This window comes from Thamnophis sirtalis, unplaced genomic scaffold (genome assembly GCF_051295495.1).
Source record: "Thamnophis sirtalis isolate CommonGarterSnake01/CBP01778 unplaced genomic scaffold, rThaSir2_p1.2 scaffold_6, whole genome shotgun sequence".
Lineage (NCBI taxonomy): Eukaryota > Metazoa > Chordata > Lepidosauria > Squamata > Natricidae > Thamnophis > Thamnophis sirtalis.
The window spans coordinates 25,868,284-25,884,361 of NW_028261386.1; the positions used below are offsets into that span (position 1 = coordinate 25,868,284).

The 16,078-nt window shown below is 39.4% G+C and overlaps 1 protein-coding gene across 7 annotated transcripts in view; it reads left to right on the plus strand.

Annotated features, from left to right (window-relative positions):
• HMBOX1 (homeobox containing 1) overlaps window positions 1-16,078 on the plus strand; it is a 122,419-nt gene that overhangs the window by 86,116 nt on the left and 20,225 nt on the right. For all 7 annotated transcript variants that reach the window (XM_014057464.2, XM_014057463.2, XM_087717464.1 and 4 more), the window contains 2 exons: window positions 1,144-1,254; window positions 11,984-12,137. In XM_014057464.2, the coding sequence (XP_013912939.1) occupies window positions 1,144-1,254; window positions 11,984-12,137 (265 nt within the window). The remainder of the gene's footprint in view (window positions 1-1,143; window positions 1,255-11,983; window positions 12,138-16,078) is intronic.

Consider the following 16,078-nt stretch of genomic DNA (forward strand, 5'->3'; position numbering starts at 1 on the left):
CTCTTTAAAATTCCAAAGTATAGGAATTCCAGAGCTTAAGATGTATGGCCTTTGCAACATCAATAACACTAAACCAAGGACAGACAAGGTGGTTGTGATGTCCAAAAGTTTTGTGAAAGCAGAGTGATCAGCTAATGGCATTAAGAAAAAGAGTTGGGGGCAAAGGAAGATTTGAAACCACAAGGAGGCAGATGTGATAGAATTCTTTTGAGCAGTTCTTTCACAAGTATGGCAATAAACAAAATTTAGGCTGCACTTTTAAATACACTTTGCCAGGAATGCATCATGCTAAACCTAGTGGTAAAGTTGTGAGTAAGGCTATGTAGAATTGCAATGCATGTTTTTAGTTCCTAGTTGCAACAAATGCATCTTCCATAAAAATTTGAGAAGATATATTGGATAAAAATTACAGGCCATACCTGCTTGAAACCACCCTGTACAGGAAATGCTTTAAATAACTTATAAGAAATGAACAAGTGTGTGTTTTAACAAGCCCTTGAGACAAGGGCTCCAAAGATATGGGATCAGCTTCAGAAAATAAGGCCTTATTCCATTATTGTTTTTAACTCATGCTAGATAGTGTTTTGTCAGCAGATCTTAAAAATGCCAATTGATACAAAGGAGTTGAGCTTTCAAGCACAATAATTTTAGGGAGATAGGATTGAAAAACATTAACATGAAAGAGAAAAGAAGTGCATTCTTCAATTGGTGGCATATGGGAGACAAAAACATGATAAAGAACTTGGTGGCTTACCAATTGCTTAACTTGTCCTGTAAATTCCTGATGGATGGGGGGACAACTCTACTTTCTCAACGAGGCCTAGCTGCTCTGAAACCATAATTCTTGACAGTGTTCAAAGTTGTTCTCCATTTTCTAAGACGTCTTTAGATTTTACTCTCTTCCCTTTTTATGTCGGAAACTTGTGATTTTCTTTCATCAAAACAAACAGGTATTTTCAGAAAATCATATTACAGGCCAAATGACAGGTAGATTCACTGAGCCTTGTTCAGATTCTTTGTAAGCAGCTTAAAGCTTCTTTGCATAGATAGTGCTTTGCTATTCAAAGAACAAAATTGGCTATGTAGAGTGGAGGAGATATTTGATGGATTTTTCTCCCATGTTTCTCTTTGTCTCCCATGCAGGCATCAGTCAGAGTCGGATCTCCCACTGGCTGTTGCAACAGGGATCAGACCTGAGTGAACAAAAGAAAAGGGCCTTTTACCGATGGTACCAGCTTGAGAAATCAAATCCAGGTAAACAAAATCAAGTTAAGATACTCTGGCTGTTTCTTCTAAACTATGCCTTTAATCATGGGGCTGTGAGTGTTGTTAACCAGCAGAGAACACACTCCTCACACTCTTTCCCCAATCACAGCCTGTCAAAGATCATTCTTTGAAAGTGGCAGCTGAGGCAAATAGGCTTGACTATAATTGGGGTTATTATTTTAATTTTTTTCCCAACTTTGTGCTCTCCAGGTATGTTGGGCTCCAAGTCCCACAATGGCAAGACCAAAAGTCATGTTGGCTGGAAATTTATAGAATTACTGGTAAATTGCCGCACATGTAGAGACCACCAGGTTATAGTTGTGAATTTTCTCATCACTTTCTGTTTCAGCTCACATCCTTGATTAGTGGTAGCTGAGTAGCCTGCTGACTAGACTAAATAACCTTCTTCTGCAATAACATAGTCTTTTTTAAGGATGGAGGGAGAATAGCCAGGAACATTCATTTATTCAAAACATTTGTATATCTGCCCATCTTAAAACTAATCTCTGGACAGCTTACAGTGCAACCATTTAAACAAAATATAGAGCTAAAACAAAAACTAGGAAAAACCTGGCACTACAATTACATATTCCTGATGCAACCCACTAATTCTTCCATTATTGTTTCACCTTATCTGACCACCTAGGAGAAAACTTTTGTTTTGAGTGCTGTCCAGAAGGTTAAAAGGGTGGCATCCTGTCAGATCCCCAGTGGGAGGGTGTTTATAAAGCAGAGGCAATGGAAAACTACCTATCCGAGGACCCACAAGGTGACAGTGTTTAAGGGAAAGGACCTGGAGTACTAGAATCTACACTGGTGGGATGGGCATATATACTCAGGAAGTGGCGGTCCCGTGGATAACTTAAAAATATTTATGAAACTATCCTGTCCTGTCCAGAGTATAGATTATTATTTATTATTATTATTATTATAGTTTAAATTAATATTTATTTCATAGCTCTTTTGGAACGACCACATGCATGTAATCTTCTCAGGTTGTAATTTTTCCTCTTGGTGTAGAGCAAGGAGAGAGTTGAATGTCCTAAAATATAAATAACTCAGAATTGAAATGAAATTTGGAAAGGATCTCAACGGTCATATAGTTAGTTCAACCCTTACAGATGCAAGATATCTATTATTGAGATACCCTGCCAGGTGGCTATGCAGCTTCTATTTAAACCTTCTAACAAATAAAACAACTTCTGACAACATGAACTATTCAGTGATAGAAAGAGAGCTTCAGAAGATAGCATCGCATTCTTCATTAGAGGTGTCAGAAGAAGATGCTGGACAAAAACCTGTGAAGGTACAAAGCAGTATGGCTCATTGGATGGCTTTCAAATGAAGGAGATGAAACTTCGGTGAGACTTCATCTGCCTAATATTTCAGAAAAGAAATTCCTCTCGCCTTGAGTTTCCCTTTTTATTCTTGGTTCTCAAACTTCAAAAAGCAGAGCCAAACCAAAGCTTTGGGGAGGGGATTGTAATTTAATGCCGTTGTTTCTGTGTGCATTCCTGAATAAGATTTATTGGTGATTTTTCTGCAGTTGCATGATTTTCTTCCAATAAAGGTGAATATTTGTAGCTCAGGGTTGAAATAATGGTCCTTGGTGCTCTCAGCTTGCTTGTTTTCTTGCAGACTAGGTGACATCATCAGTGCTAGTAAGGAGTGCTGTTTGCTGTTAGTTTATATTCTGGCGACTTGCCTGTGTGTGTGACTACAGCATGGTGTTAGAGATTCTTTGGTTGGGCTGTTTACTGATGGCTCTTTCACAGTTCTTTGAATGGGGTATTGTTTACTTGATTGTTGGTCTGAGGCAGGGGTGTCAAACTTGTGGGCCGAATGCTTCACGCGCTGGCCACGCCCACCCCCGGTTTAGTGAAGGGGTAGAAAGTCACAATACGTCACGTAACGATGATGTGAGGATGTGCGTTTGACATCCCATCCCGGAGGCTAACCTTGGAGTTAATCTATGCTGACGTGGTTGCTGATTACTGGTGGGGAGGTGCTTATTCTCTTTTGGGCTGGTTGATTTGTCTCTTTTGCATAGTCTGTAGCTGTTGTTAATGTCTATGTGTCTGTGATTTTCTTCTCTCAGCTAGTGTTCTTGCAATAGAAAACTAGAATGCATTGTATCTCCTCATAAGATAGGTGCAAGATGAAAGTAGGAATCTCTGTGTTGGTAATATTTACATAGTATAGGACTGTGATGGTGAACCTATAGCACGTACGCAGAGCCCTCTCTGCGGGCACACCAGCCATCGCCCCAACACAGCTCCACTGCGCATATGCATCTGCCTCCTGCTGACCAGCTGGTCTTTGGGTTTCTGCTGCACCTGAGCGGGGGGCAGTGCACATGCACAGGGGGGGACACTTACATTGCATTTTGGAGACTCGCACAGTGCCCCGTGCCCCGATTTGACTTCCAGATTGGTGCAGGAGGCCTTCCAGGCCCAACATGGGGCATGGGGGAGGGGTGCGCGGCCTCCCCACATCTTGTTCTGGCTTCCAGGTTGGTGCAGGAGGCCTTCCAGGCCCAACATGGGGCATGGAGGAGGGGTGCGCGGCCTCCCCACATCCTGTTCTGGCTTCCAGGTTGGTGCAGGAGGCCTTCCAGGCCCAAAACAGGGCACGGGGGCGGGCGAGGCAGCACCCCTCCCCCCATGTCCCGTGTTGGGAGTTTCTTGGTATTTCTTGATAAAGTATTTATGAAAGATGGGAAATGAATGGAGATTCTAAGGCATGAAAATCCTTGCAGAAAAATAGTGGGTAGCATGTATTTTATTGAGTGAAATGAATGTTGAAAAAATGAAAATTTGCCGTGTATGAGAGTTTGCTTCTGTTTATTTTGTTACGTGGAAGTAAGAGTTGGATATATCAGAAGAAACATAAAAGCAAATCAAATGTAATGGGCACGGTTACTTAAAAACACCTGTGGTAAAACAAGAGGATAAGGTCAAGAACGCATACAGTAAGTGCCGAATGAATATGGATTGAATATGAAAGTGAGTCATGAAAAGAAATAGATTGAAATATGAAATGAATCAGGATCAAATCACAAAGACCTCACAGAAGAGTAAATAGGTTTAGAGGAATGGACAAACTTAGAAAGTCATGATGAGATGGAATTGATAAGAGAAGTGAAAAGTTTCAAGACAAAAAGCAATGTTTGAAGCAGTTTCATGATGTGGTGAAAATAAGAATGATTTTCAAGAAATACCTGAAAGAACTGAAGAAGCTTCTTGGATGAGAAGCGAAACATCTTCCAGGAAAAACAAAGTCCAGTTGCCTTTTGAAAAAGCACCTTTGGGACAATTTTCAAGAAACAGGAATATAGTGAATGGCTTTGATATTAATTAGATTAATCTGTATTTTCTTATTTCATGCCTTTATTTCTTTGACATGCCATTCTTTACTTCTTTTCTGCACTTTGTATAATGCTGCTTATACATGAAAATATCAGGATAAATATGAATATGGAGAGCTTGCCAAATAATTGCTTTATTCTCAAAACTTCAAGAATTAAATTGCTCCAGCTTAGAGCTGTTGTTGCTTTGTTTGAAGCCTGTCTCTTAGTTCCTGCCTGTATGCATTTGAGGTAACCTTGCTAGATTAAATTTTGGTTAAGTTGTTGCAAATTGTCTTTCCTTTCTCCCTTGGTAGGCATCTCATGAAGATTATGGACTTTTTCGTGTGGCATATCATTTTTGTTCAAAGATACAGTGTACAATTTTTGAACATTTGAGTTTCACTTATATATTTGATAAGTAACCACAAATGACAGCCATCTATCAAACAGGCATAATTAAGAAAAACCTAGCGCTCATGTTTACAACTTTAAAAAAGTATGCAAAAAGAAGAATTGGTAGGGATGAGGAAGAAAAAAAATCCCAAAATTGGTTGCAAAATTACATATATGGGTAATCCTCAATTTATGATCCCAATTGAGCCCAAAATTTATATTGATAAGGGAGACATTTGTTAACTGAATTTTGCCCCATTTTACGACCTTTCTTGCCTCAGTTGTTAAGTGAATCTGCAGTTGTTAATCTAGTTACCCAGTCATTAAGTGAATCTGGCTTCTGCAATGACTTTGCTTGTCAGAAAAATCACAAAAGGGGATCACATGATCTTGGGGGACACAGCAACTATCATAAATATGAACCAGTTTGCAAGCATCTGAATTTTGAGCACATGATTATGAGGAAAGGTCTTAAGTGTAAAAAACAGTCATAAGTCACTTTTTTCGATACTGTTGTAACTTTGAACAGCTGCTAAACAAACTGTTGTAAGTCGAGGACCTCCTGTATAAGGCACTTCTTTGATCAATGCATAGGAGCACCAGGTTCATAATTCTTTTACCATTATAAGCTTTAGGAGAGCAAAAGGAGTCTATAGGCAGCTGGTAAAGTCCTTTATGTATCTTTCCATTTGAAAATGTGTACATTTTCTGAGAAGTTTTGGATTCAGATCTGAGAACCGCTACAAAGGTAGACTTTTAAACCACTCTGACAGATATTGCAGTACCCTTGTTTTGACATCCAGAATGTTTTTTTTTTAAAAATAATTTTTATTAAACATTTTTACCTTTAAAAACAGAAGAAAAATCCACACACACAAAAAGAAAAAACAAGACAAACATAACAATATAAAATAGTTATATGGCTTTCTGTATCAGCATTCATGTTTAGCCTTTGTAATTCTCCATTCTCCATTGCCTTCCTATCAATTTTAACTTCTACATTTTAACTTTTACTGAATAATAAATAGAGGCAGCCTCTATGAGTCGATGAGTGCATAACCTTGGCAGCACTTTCCGTCTCTTTCTCCAGGTCGTCACCAATTTAAGCAGACATAGAGATGTGATGGCTTTGGCTTGCAGTCCAGGCATAGCTGTCTGCATTTTTAAAGCAAAAATGCTGGAGCTTTCTCCTTGGGCTTCATCCCACATTCTCCTTGCTTGAACATGTATGGCTTTGTTCTCGGCAAGGGGAGGAGAAGACATTCCTCTTCCATAAGAAATAAATTTGCTCAGCTTGTTAATGCTTTAGCAAGGCTTGCGAGCGATTGACCCTGCTTGGCCTACTATTTCTAAGGGGCAGGCTAACAGTGAAAATAGAAAGACTCCCTCCCACTCCCACTGTCCCACCAAAGCCATCTAAGCGAATGTCTTAAAAGTCCCCTTCCCTGTGATTTCCTCTTCAAATTTTGTGGATCATTTTTTCCCTCCCCTTGGGAATGGGTTCTAATAAGCTAGCTTCAACCTTCCTTCTAGTCCCCATGGAAATGCAGTGAGTTTCTAAAAGAGGTAAAGAGTGAAATTAGGGAATCAGCCTAAAAACTGGCCAGGGTTACTTTGCAGAGTGAGATGGGTAGCATATACATTTAATAAGTAAATAAATGGGGGACCCCAGTTTGAAATGCATGTTTCCCCAAGATATCGTTGTTTCTAAGTGTGTTGGACTATAACTTCCACAGCTCCTGTTCAGCATTATTTTTATGGGAAATGTTGGAATGTACATAGGGAGGATACAAAGACTTGGGTTTGATGTGGACCATCATTATTGTGGTTGCATCTCTTTCTCTTCCGTTAGACTTCCAGATTTCTGTTGGACTGCCAAGGAACTTCCAGAAGCACCCATTAAGAGTACAGGGGCATTGGTTTTTAGAAGAATTTCAGGATATGCCAGAGAAAATGTATGATTAAGGTCCAAGGCATGCTGTAATAAATATTTTTCATTCTCCCGCAATCAATATAGAGAAGCACCAAATAGCACTAGTATTTTAGGGAGGAATGAGATACAATTCACAAATGGTAGAAGAGAATGCCGAAGGAAGAGAGGGAACAACATATATACTTTGCAGAAGAATCTTCTTGGCACCATCACCATCAGAAGTCTGGCTTGAAAGAGTGAATGAGATAACATAATCAACAGAAATAGAAAGGCGCAAATTTATTCTGAATAGAAAAGTTACTAAAGAAATTAGTGAGCACATGAAGAACCCATAGGATTCTTAGAAAGCTTTGGGCTATTCCATATCACTTCACATTTATAACAGGTATAGTTATAAATTCTTTTCTAAGAAATGGATTCGTGATTGAAACACAGCTGCAAGTCTTATAATTTCATATTTGACTTGACATTTTGCCAGGGACTTTACTTGTTCCCTTTTAATTCCAAACTTTGAAACCACCACTGTTTCAAAGAAGCCTCAACTATGAATTTATACTACTAGCAAACCCAAAGGAGCATGACAATTGTAGCAATGCAAATATATATATATATATTTGGGGTCGGGTACTTCAGTAGACAGTACTATGAAAACTGAGTTTATTTAATATCCATGGGAGGGGGGAGAGAAATTGGGAAAGTGAGTTTGGAAAATAGTGGATTCGCTGGAATCCATATTAGAATATTTTGTTGCAAATCCACCTTGTAATTTTTGTTTATTTCTCTAATAAACCCCAGTTTGTCTGCTTTCTAAACTAAAGTGCCACAATTTTATTATGTATTTGCTTGTTTATTTTCTGTGGCCAATATTTTAGCCACACACACAAAAAGAATCCTAATAGTTTTCACAAAATTCAAACTATCAAAACAAAGTATACAAATACTAACTAATGCTTATACAATCAGCAATCCAACTCAGCTCCTTAAAGTCAAATTCAAAAGACAAATTCAACTAACTTCCAGTTGAAGACACTAGGTGCATATTTGGAAGCAGCTAGTTAAATGTTGAATGTTGGTTTTATTTATATGCCGCCCTTTTCCCCCGAAGGGGACTCAGGGCGGCTCACAACTCAAACCAGGGAAAGGGGGATACAGACAAAATTAAAAACGACACAAAACAATGTATGGTTTAAAACACACAACAGTCATACCATTCGAGACGGGGGCAACGGTTCTTTAGTTGGAACAGCCAGGTTTTAAGGGCTTTGCGGAAGGCCTGGAGGGTGGTGAGGGTTTGAATCTCCACGGGGAGTTCGTTCCAGAGGGTCGGAGCAGCCACAGAGAAGGCTCTCCTCCGGGTAGTCGCCAGTCGACACTGGCCGGCGGATGGAATTTGGAGGAGGCCTAATCTGTGGGATCTAATCGGTCTAGTGGAGGTAATTGGCAGTAGGCGGTCTCTCAAGTTCCCAGGTCTAGTTCCATAATAAGGTCTTAATAGAAAACACCACTTTCTAATCATCATTCTCAATGAGCTGTGGTGGTGCAGGGGTTAGAATGCAGTAGTGCAGGCTACTTCTGCTGACTGCCAGCTGCCTGCAGTTCGGCAATTCGATTCTTGCCAGCTCAAGGTTGATCCCGCCTTCCATCCTTCCAAGGTTGGTAAAATGAGGATCCAGACTGTTGGGGGCAACATATTGACTTGTAAACTGCTTAGAGAGGGCTGTAAAGCACTATGAAACAGCATATATGTCTAAGTGCTATTGCTATTTGTGAGATGACTTCACTTGTTTTCAGGAAAAGGATCTTAAGTTTCTCGTCCTACGTGGATACATAGAGCAGACAGGTTTCATCTGGGGAAAATGAATGGTAGAACCCCTTTACAGGGGTTTAAAAGTTAAAAAACAGAACCGGATTAGAAACCAGTTGGCAACCAAAGCAGCAATTAGAAAATAAGTATAAATCTTACATTGCAGCTCTCAGTTGGCTACTTCTTTTTTATCCACTCTATTGTTTGAATCATTTTCAACAGTAGCACCATGAAGAGTGTTACAACAATCTCACCAAGGGGCCCAAATAGATATGAAACTGGACATCAATCTCAGCTAAGCAAAGGTTCTCCTTACTTTTGCCCTTCTTTTTCTAGCAAGGGCTAAGAGTCCAAGAGTAGTTCCAAGTTGCAGGTCAGCCCTTTCTTGGGAAGAGTAACCCATGAAAATTGTTGGTGGAAGAAGCCAAGGACAATAGAGGAAGAAGATAACATAAAACTAGAACAATATTGAAATAGAAGTTGGAAGACAAAGAAAATTGGTGATGCACCCAGATATGACTGGGTCTTTTTTCCTAGAAAATGGTGCAGGCAAGTGGTGGGATTCAATTTTTTTTACCACCAGTTCCTCTGGGCGTGGTTTGGTGGGCGTGGCAGGGGAAGGATACTGTAAAATCTCCATTCCTTCCCCACTCCAGGGAAAGGTTACTGCAAAATGCCCATTTCCTCCCGATCAGCTGGGACTCGAGAGGCAGAGAATAGATGGGGGCAGGGGCAGTCAGAGGTGGTATTTACCGGTTTACTGAACTACTCAAAATTTACGCTACTGGTTCTCCAGAACTGGTTAGAACCTGCTGAATACCCACCTCTGGTGCAGGCGAAGGGAAGTGAAATGTGAATGTGTCTTCCAGAAGAGCTGCAGCAACTAGCTGTATGCAAGCAGTGTGGTGGCTGCCAAATACCCCTAACTCTTTTCTTGTAAAGTGGGTTTTACTTCTACTAGGTAGACCTGTTTTTCCTTTTAAGGGAGTGGGATGACAGAATCATCATGTCCTGAATTAAAAGTAGGCTTTGAAGCAGCAAAGCTCTCAGGGTTGTAGCCAAGTGATCTAATCTCTTGGCTGTGCTGCTCTTTTGCATGGCCGTATCTAATACTTAAGAGGAGGAACTGCAGAGCAGGGAAAACGTGTTGTGTGTTCAGAAAGCAGGCCTGTCAATAATAAGTGATTTACATGGAAGCAGAAATATTGCCGAAGAAAATTTATAGATTTTTTTTTGTCTTCTTTTTTAACTAAGAAGCATCTTTGAAATGCTTGTCTCATAGAATTATTTGTGTCTGTTATCTAGAAGCTAAATGCTACAGAAATTTGCTCTCTTTCCCATTGTGCTCGGATGTTCACCAAAAAAGGATTTCCGGAGAGAAGTTTTGCTTTTCAGTGGCTCCTCTCCTATATATATATGTATATGCCTCGAGATGGTTGGCATATAAATTTAATAAATAAATATTTTTGAATGTTTTTTCAATTATTCAAAACCTGTGAAGATACTTTTGCTCTTATTTTGCCCTAATTTATATATTTGTAGATTGTTTTAGAATTGCAGATTATATGACAGCATTAAGACAAATGTTGAATTTTGTGAATATCTGTATTCTAATTTGCAATGTTTTGGAAATGCAGACTGAATAAATCCATTTAAAAGTTGAGATCCTATTTCAGTACGTACCATGCACAGTTATGGGGAGATTTCTCTGATGTCGTTGGCACAGGTATCCACAGCAACATCTCTGAACTTTTATATCAAAAACATATATTCTTCTGGGTTTGTTGTGCTGCTGTTAAGCATGAAGTATGCCAAACCTGAAAAATAAGCAATCTGTAGTAAATATAAATTCATTTGTAAATCATTATTAATCTGAAGTAGCTTGAGTGTGTCTGGATTTTTTAATTAGCTTGAATATCTGTGCTTTCGTATGCTTAAATATGCTGTTGTCTAAACTGCTAAGGTGTTATTGAATGTTAATGAACATTCCAGCTGTTCAGATACAAAGCCCCAAATGCTCTGTACATTAGAGGGAGTACTTAATGAGAGGAGGTGCAGACAAGAAAGGAGGCAGTGCTGCCATAATGTTAGGTAATAATTAGTCTTTGTGTTTGGGTGTGCATAACAGAAGAAGGAAAGCATGAAGGGGACTTTATAGGAATAGTCTCTAAATGTGAGGGGGGGAAAAACAAGTATCTCTTATACTTACCAGGCTACTTACAATATGTTATAAGCCATCACACTAAATTATAGTGGTACCGCGTGATCTGATGTATTAGAAATCCTGCATTGGTAAGGCATATTGGATAGAGCCATGATGGCGAACTTATGGCAGGCATGCCCGAAGTGGCACACAGAGCTATGTTGCCTGGCATACGCAGCGTTGCCCGTTCCTCTTCTGGGTTTCTGGCATGCATGCGCGTGCGACATGTGCTGGAAATTGGAAGGGCTGGTCTTCCAATTTCTGGTGTGAGCATGCATGCTGGCCAGCTGATCATTGTGTGCGCTTGCATGCCAGTAACTGGAAGACTAGCTGGCTGGTGCGTATGTGCACCCCAGAAACTGGAAGTTCATTTTACAGCATGCGCATGCCCGTTGGGTAGCTCCTCTTCCTGGTTGCACGCCAGATAAGCGTGCACTCCCTTGTTAGCACTCAGTACTGAAAAGATTCACCATCACTGGGGTAGAGAAACACCATGCCAAGAGTGGTTTATTGTAGCCACGGGATCAAGTGTACTAACTTTGTTAACTGCTTTCTAGGAAAGCTAGGCTAAGTTAAAGTGCCTATAATCTGTCCTTCACTTATGTAGTGACAGCCCCAGAATGCTAAGAATTTCCTTTCCACTACCCATAATATTTAAAGGCAATCAGTCAAAAAAAGGCATGACTGTATATGTATGTGCCATTCACAATCTCTAAATGTTAATGGGACCTTCTATTTTGGAATTCTACACTGCAATATTAGCTGTTGCTTGAATGTGAAGTGTCAGGAGACTTGATGTGACAACTTGCAGGCTGTTGTGCTGTTCCTTGACTTAATTTCTTTATCAGGAGCTCTTCTGTTATACACACAGGGCTCTGTTTCTCTTTATTGCTAGTTATCTTAATTTTAATTTCAGAGAAACAAAGTCTCATCCCACTGGGAGTTGCTCCCTGTCATCAGCCAGACTGGGAAGAGGAGTGGGTGTTATTTGTAGTTCCTTAGGAAACATTTTGCTTTCTGCTTTGCTTTTTCCAGGGGCTACATTAAGCATGAGACCAGCCCCTCTTCCAGTTGAAGAGCCAGAATGGAGACAGACGCCTCCGCCAGTCACAGCTACCTCTGGGACTTTCCGCTTGCGACGTGGCAGTCGGTTTACCTGGAGAAAGGAATGTTTGGCTGTCATGGAAAGGTAATATATGAACTTGATGAACTACACACACAGTATGTGGTGAGAGTTAGATTAGACAAGGGTGCCAAACTCAATTTAATTGATGACTGCATCAGGGTTGTGTTTGACCTCCGGTGGCCAAGGTCACCATCGCCAGGATGGACATGGTCAGCTCGACGTCATGCCGGGAACAGATGTGGTGGCCTGTGTGCTCTGCCAGAGAAAACGGGCACCCAAACTCTGTTTTGACACACTGGATTAGACCATTTCACCGAGCCCAAGATAATTTTTTTAATTTTGTATGTGCATGTGTGTGTGTGTGTGTGTGTGTATGTGATGTTATTCAATCAGTGGTTACTCAATGAAAAATATGCAAGAGATCAAACCAAAGGATAACCAAGTGAACAAGCCATTTATGTAATATTGTTGTGCCTTATAGCAATGTTGCCCTGGGAAAGTTTTAGATGAGGAGTGTAGATAACAATAATTTGCTTGATAGCTTTGTCCTGTGACAGATCACTCCCTCTAATATCACTAATTTCTCCGATGAAGACCAAAGGAGGATTATATTTTTAAAACTCTATAGCCATTTCAGACTCAATTTTCCATCTTTTGATGTTTTTTGTAGTACCACAAAAAAAATTCACCTGTTACCAATCATTTATGTTTTTTGGTTTGGTTTGGTTTGGTTTGGTTTTTCTTCAGTATATTCTGAACCTGTCTTTTTCTTCTGTTCTGCACTTTAAAAAACTTGTTCTAGACTATTTACAATCTGAAAGCCAAAGGAAAAAAGCAGTAAATGTATACTTATTTTTAAACTTAAGGCTGGATAACCACAATATATGACTGACTTTTCTCTGTTGAGAAGGAGCTAACGTTACTCCAGATAAATGCTTTGGATATAAATGGGAAATCAGTTGACTTAGAGTAAGTAAAATTGGTTATTAATAAACACAAACTTCTTAACATTAATATAGATTATGAATAAACATAAAATTCCTAACGTTGAATACATAATGTTATCCAGACTCAGGACACTCTCTTATAATGGCTTAAGGCACATAATATAATATATAGAACATACATTAATAGAGTTGGGTGGAACCTTAGAGGTCTTCTAGTCCAACCCTGGGCTCAAGCAGGAAACCCTATACCATTTCAGGAAAATGGTTGTCCAAACTCTTTTTGAAATCCTCCAGTGATGGAGCACTCAGAATTTCTGAAGGCAAACTGTTCCAATGGTTGATTGCTTTAACCGTTAGGAATTTTCTTCTTAGTTCTACTATATTTCTTTCCTTGGTTAGTTTCTGTCCAATGTTACCTTAGGCTTAGTATTATATAATAGTATTATAGTATGTGTTGCAGATAAGAATTAGAGCCTCTTAACTCTAGGATACAATTCTTGGAGTAATGAGGTTGAATGAGAAGGATAGCAATTTTCACAGTTTATATTTTACAAAGGTATAATCAAATAGCAAAAAGTAGCAATTCCTATTTATCAGTACCAAATACTGTAGAGCTAGAGTTCTCCAAATAAATGAGGATTGTAACTCATTTGGGTTTGTAATCCTTTATCATCATTCATTAATTTAGATCAATAATATTTTCCCAATGTTACAAATGCAAGAGGAAGGACGAGAGAGTAGCTTATTTTTGGTATTTTGGTATTTATTGGACATTTATAGGCCGCCCTTTTCCCTGAGGGGACTCAGGGCGGCTTACAATCAAAAAGGAAGGGGAGTGTAGGACAATACAAAAGAAATGTGAACAAAAGTAAATTAAACAGTAAAACTCAACATTCACTCAGCATTCGGGAGGGGTAAAAGTAAACTTATCACCAGGCCTGACGGGCTAGCCAGTTCTTGAGGGCTGTGCGGAAGGCCTGGACGGTGGTGAGGGTACGAATCTCCACGGGGAGATTGTTCCATAGTGTCGGAGCCGCAACAGAGAAGGCTCTCCTCCGAGTAGTCGCCAGTCGGCACTGACTGGCGGATGGAATACGGAGGAGGCCAACTCTATGCGATCTGATGGGACGCAGGGAGGTGATTGGCAGAAGGCGGTCTCTCAAATAGCCAGATCCACTACTTAAGGGCACCCAGAGAAATCATAAAACAAGGAGTTTCCAGTTCTGACTACAGCTCAGTCTGTTAATCACTGCATTTGCACTTGAACCTGGAAGCTTTTCTTGCCTTCAGGGAGTGTTGTGCATATATAATGCCTGGATATTATTATTATTATTTTATCTGAAAAGATGTGAGATTTTTTTACTACTTTATTTTATGGTAAAAAGTTGTCTCTTGGAGCCTTGGCAGGTATCATGCATGCTTGGTTTATGTAATTGAGGCTCTTTTCTTGATATAATATTAGTTCTGTATTTCAATTGTTGCATAATAAGTTTACACATTTATTTGCAACCATATGTTTTAGTAAAATTCACATAAAATTACGACAATCCATATCAATTCAATACTTCCCCTCTAATATTAGCAGCACTATTTTTCAACTTGTGCTTTCGTATCTTCCTTGTGGCCATTGGAAACAATGAAACTTTTTTTTGTTACCTATTTATCAAAAAAATCAAATTAACAGATTTGATTTTTTTCCCCTTATAAACTAGACTATTTCAGTTGGATTAACAAAGGTATGATGAATCTAGCTGTAGATTCCTGATATAACTTGCAATGTAGTAAGTAATGGCTCAGATTTTTTTTATGGAAAATCTTACAAATGCATAAAAAGTGTGTAGTCTTTATATCTTCCATCAAAATAGGCTATTGGCATTGTTTAAAAGTGAAGTTATGGAAAAAACTGTGAATGGAATATAAGACATTGTAAATAATATAACATTCCTTTAAAAAAATTGATGGCACTTTGCCTCTTTAAATCTTTTAAATATAATAGTGTATGACAATTACTGTCATTCAGCAGTTCCTGATAATTATCAGTCCCTGATAATTGTGAAAATAGCTTTAGATACAAATTCATCCATTTATTATTGTTAAGTTGCATAGCCGTTCTTGCATAAAAGGAAGGAAGGAAGGAAGGAAGGAAGGAAGGAAGGAAGGAAGGAAGGAAGGAAGGAAGGAAGGAAGGAAGGATGGAAGGATGGATGGATGGATGGATCCAGGAAAGGTTTATGGCCTGCTTACTGAGCAAGACGTCTGGAGGCAAGAATATAGAAATGGAGAAAGCAGTAGTGATGTAAAATGCTGATTGATGTGGAGGATGGAAGGATTTATATTCCTTGCAGTCATTTGATTGTTAGCATTCTTTTTCAGAGCCATTGAGACCACTTGGAGGTTTATCAGTGCCCTCAGGATCACCTGTACAATGCAAATAGGTGTAGAACCTTCTTGGAATTGCTAAAGGGACTGTGTTGTAAACAGGAGATAGGTGGTTGTATCAGTCAGAACTGAAGAAGCTTCTTGGATGAGAAGCGAAACATCTTCAAGGAAAAACAGTCCAGTTGCCTTTTGAAAAAGCACCTTTGGGACAGCCATGATCTGGAGAATCTGCATAGACATTTAGGGAAAGCAATGGTTTAATGTTGGAAATGTGCAGTTCCTTGGCAGAATTTGGTATATGCAGGATGCATGGCAACACTTCACACAATGTTGGATACATTAATGCAGAAGCAAAAATTATTTTGCCTAACCAATAATCAGAGTTGCATTTTCTCACTGCTCTCTGCCTTTACTATCTCTGATGGTACAGATTTCTACAAGTTGGCAGTATTTCTATGTCTCACATTAATCATAGAAATGAACTGCTTCAAGGATATTTCGGTCTTTTCACCATTGCTTCACATTCTAGTCCAGCTCACCCATTTTGGCCACTTTTCATTTTCATCCTTTACTGTCACCCTACACAAAAGAGATCATTTGATTCTCTCTGCAATCAGCCATCGCCATCCTGACGGGCGCCTTTTGTCTAGAAAGCACAATTGCATTTGTTGAAGGTTT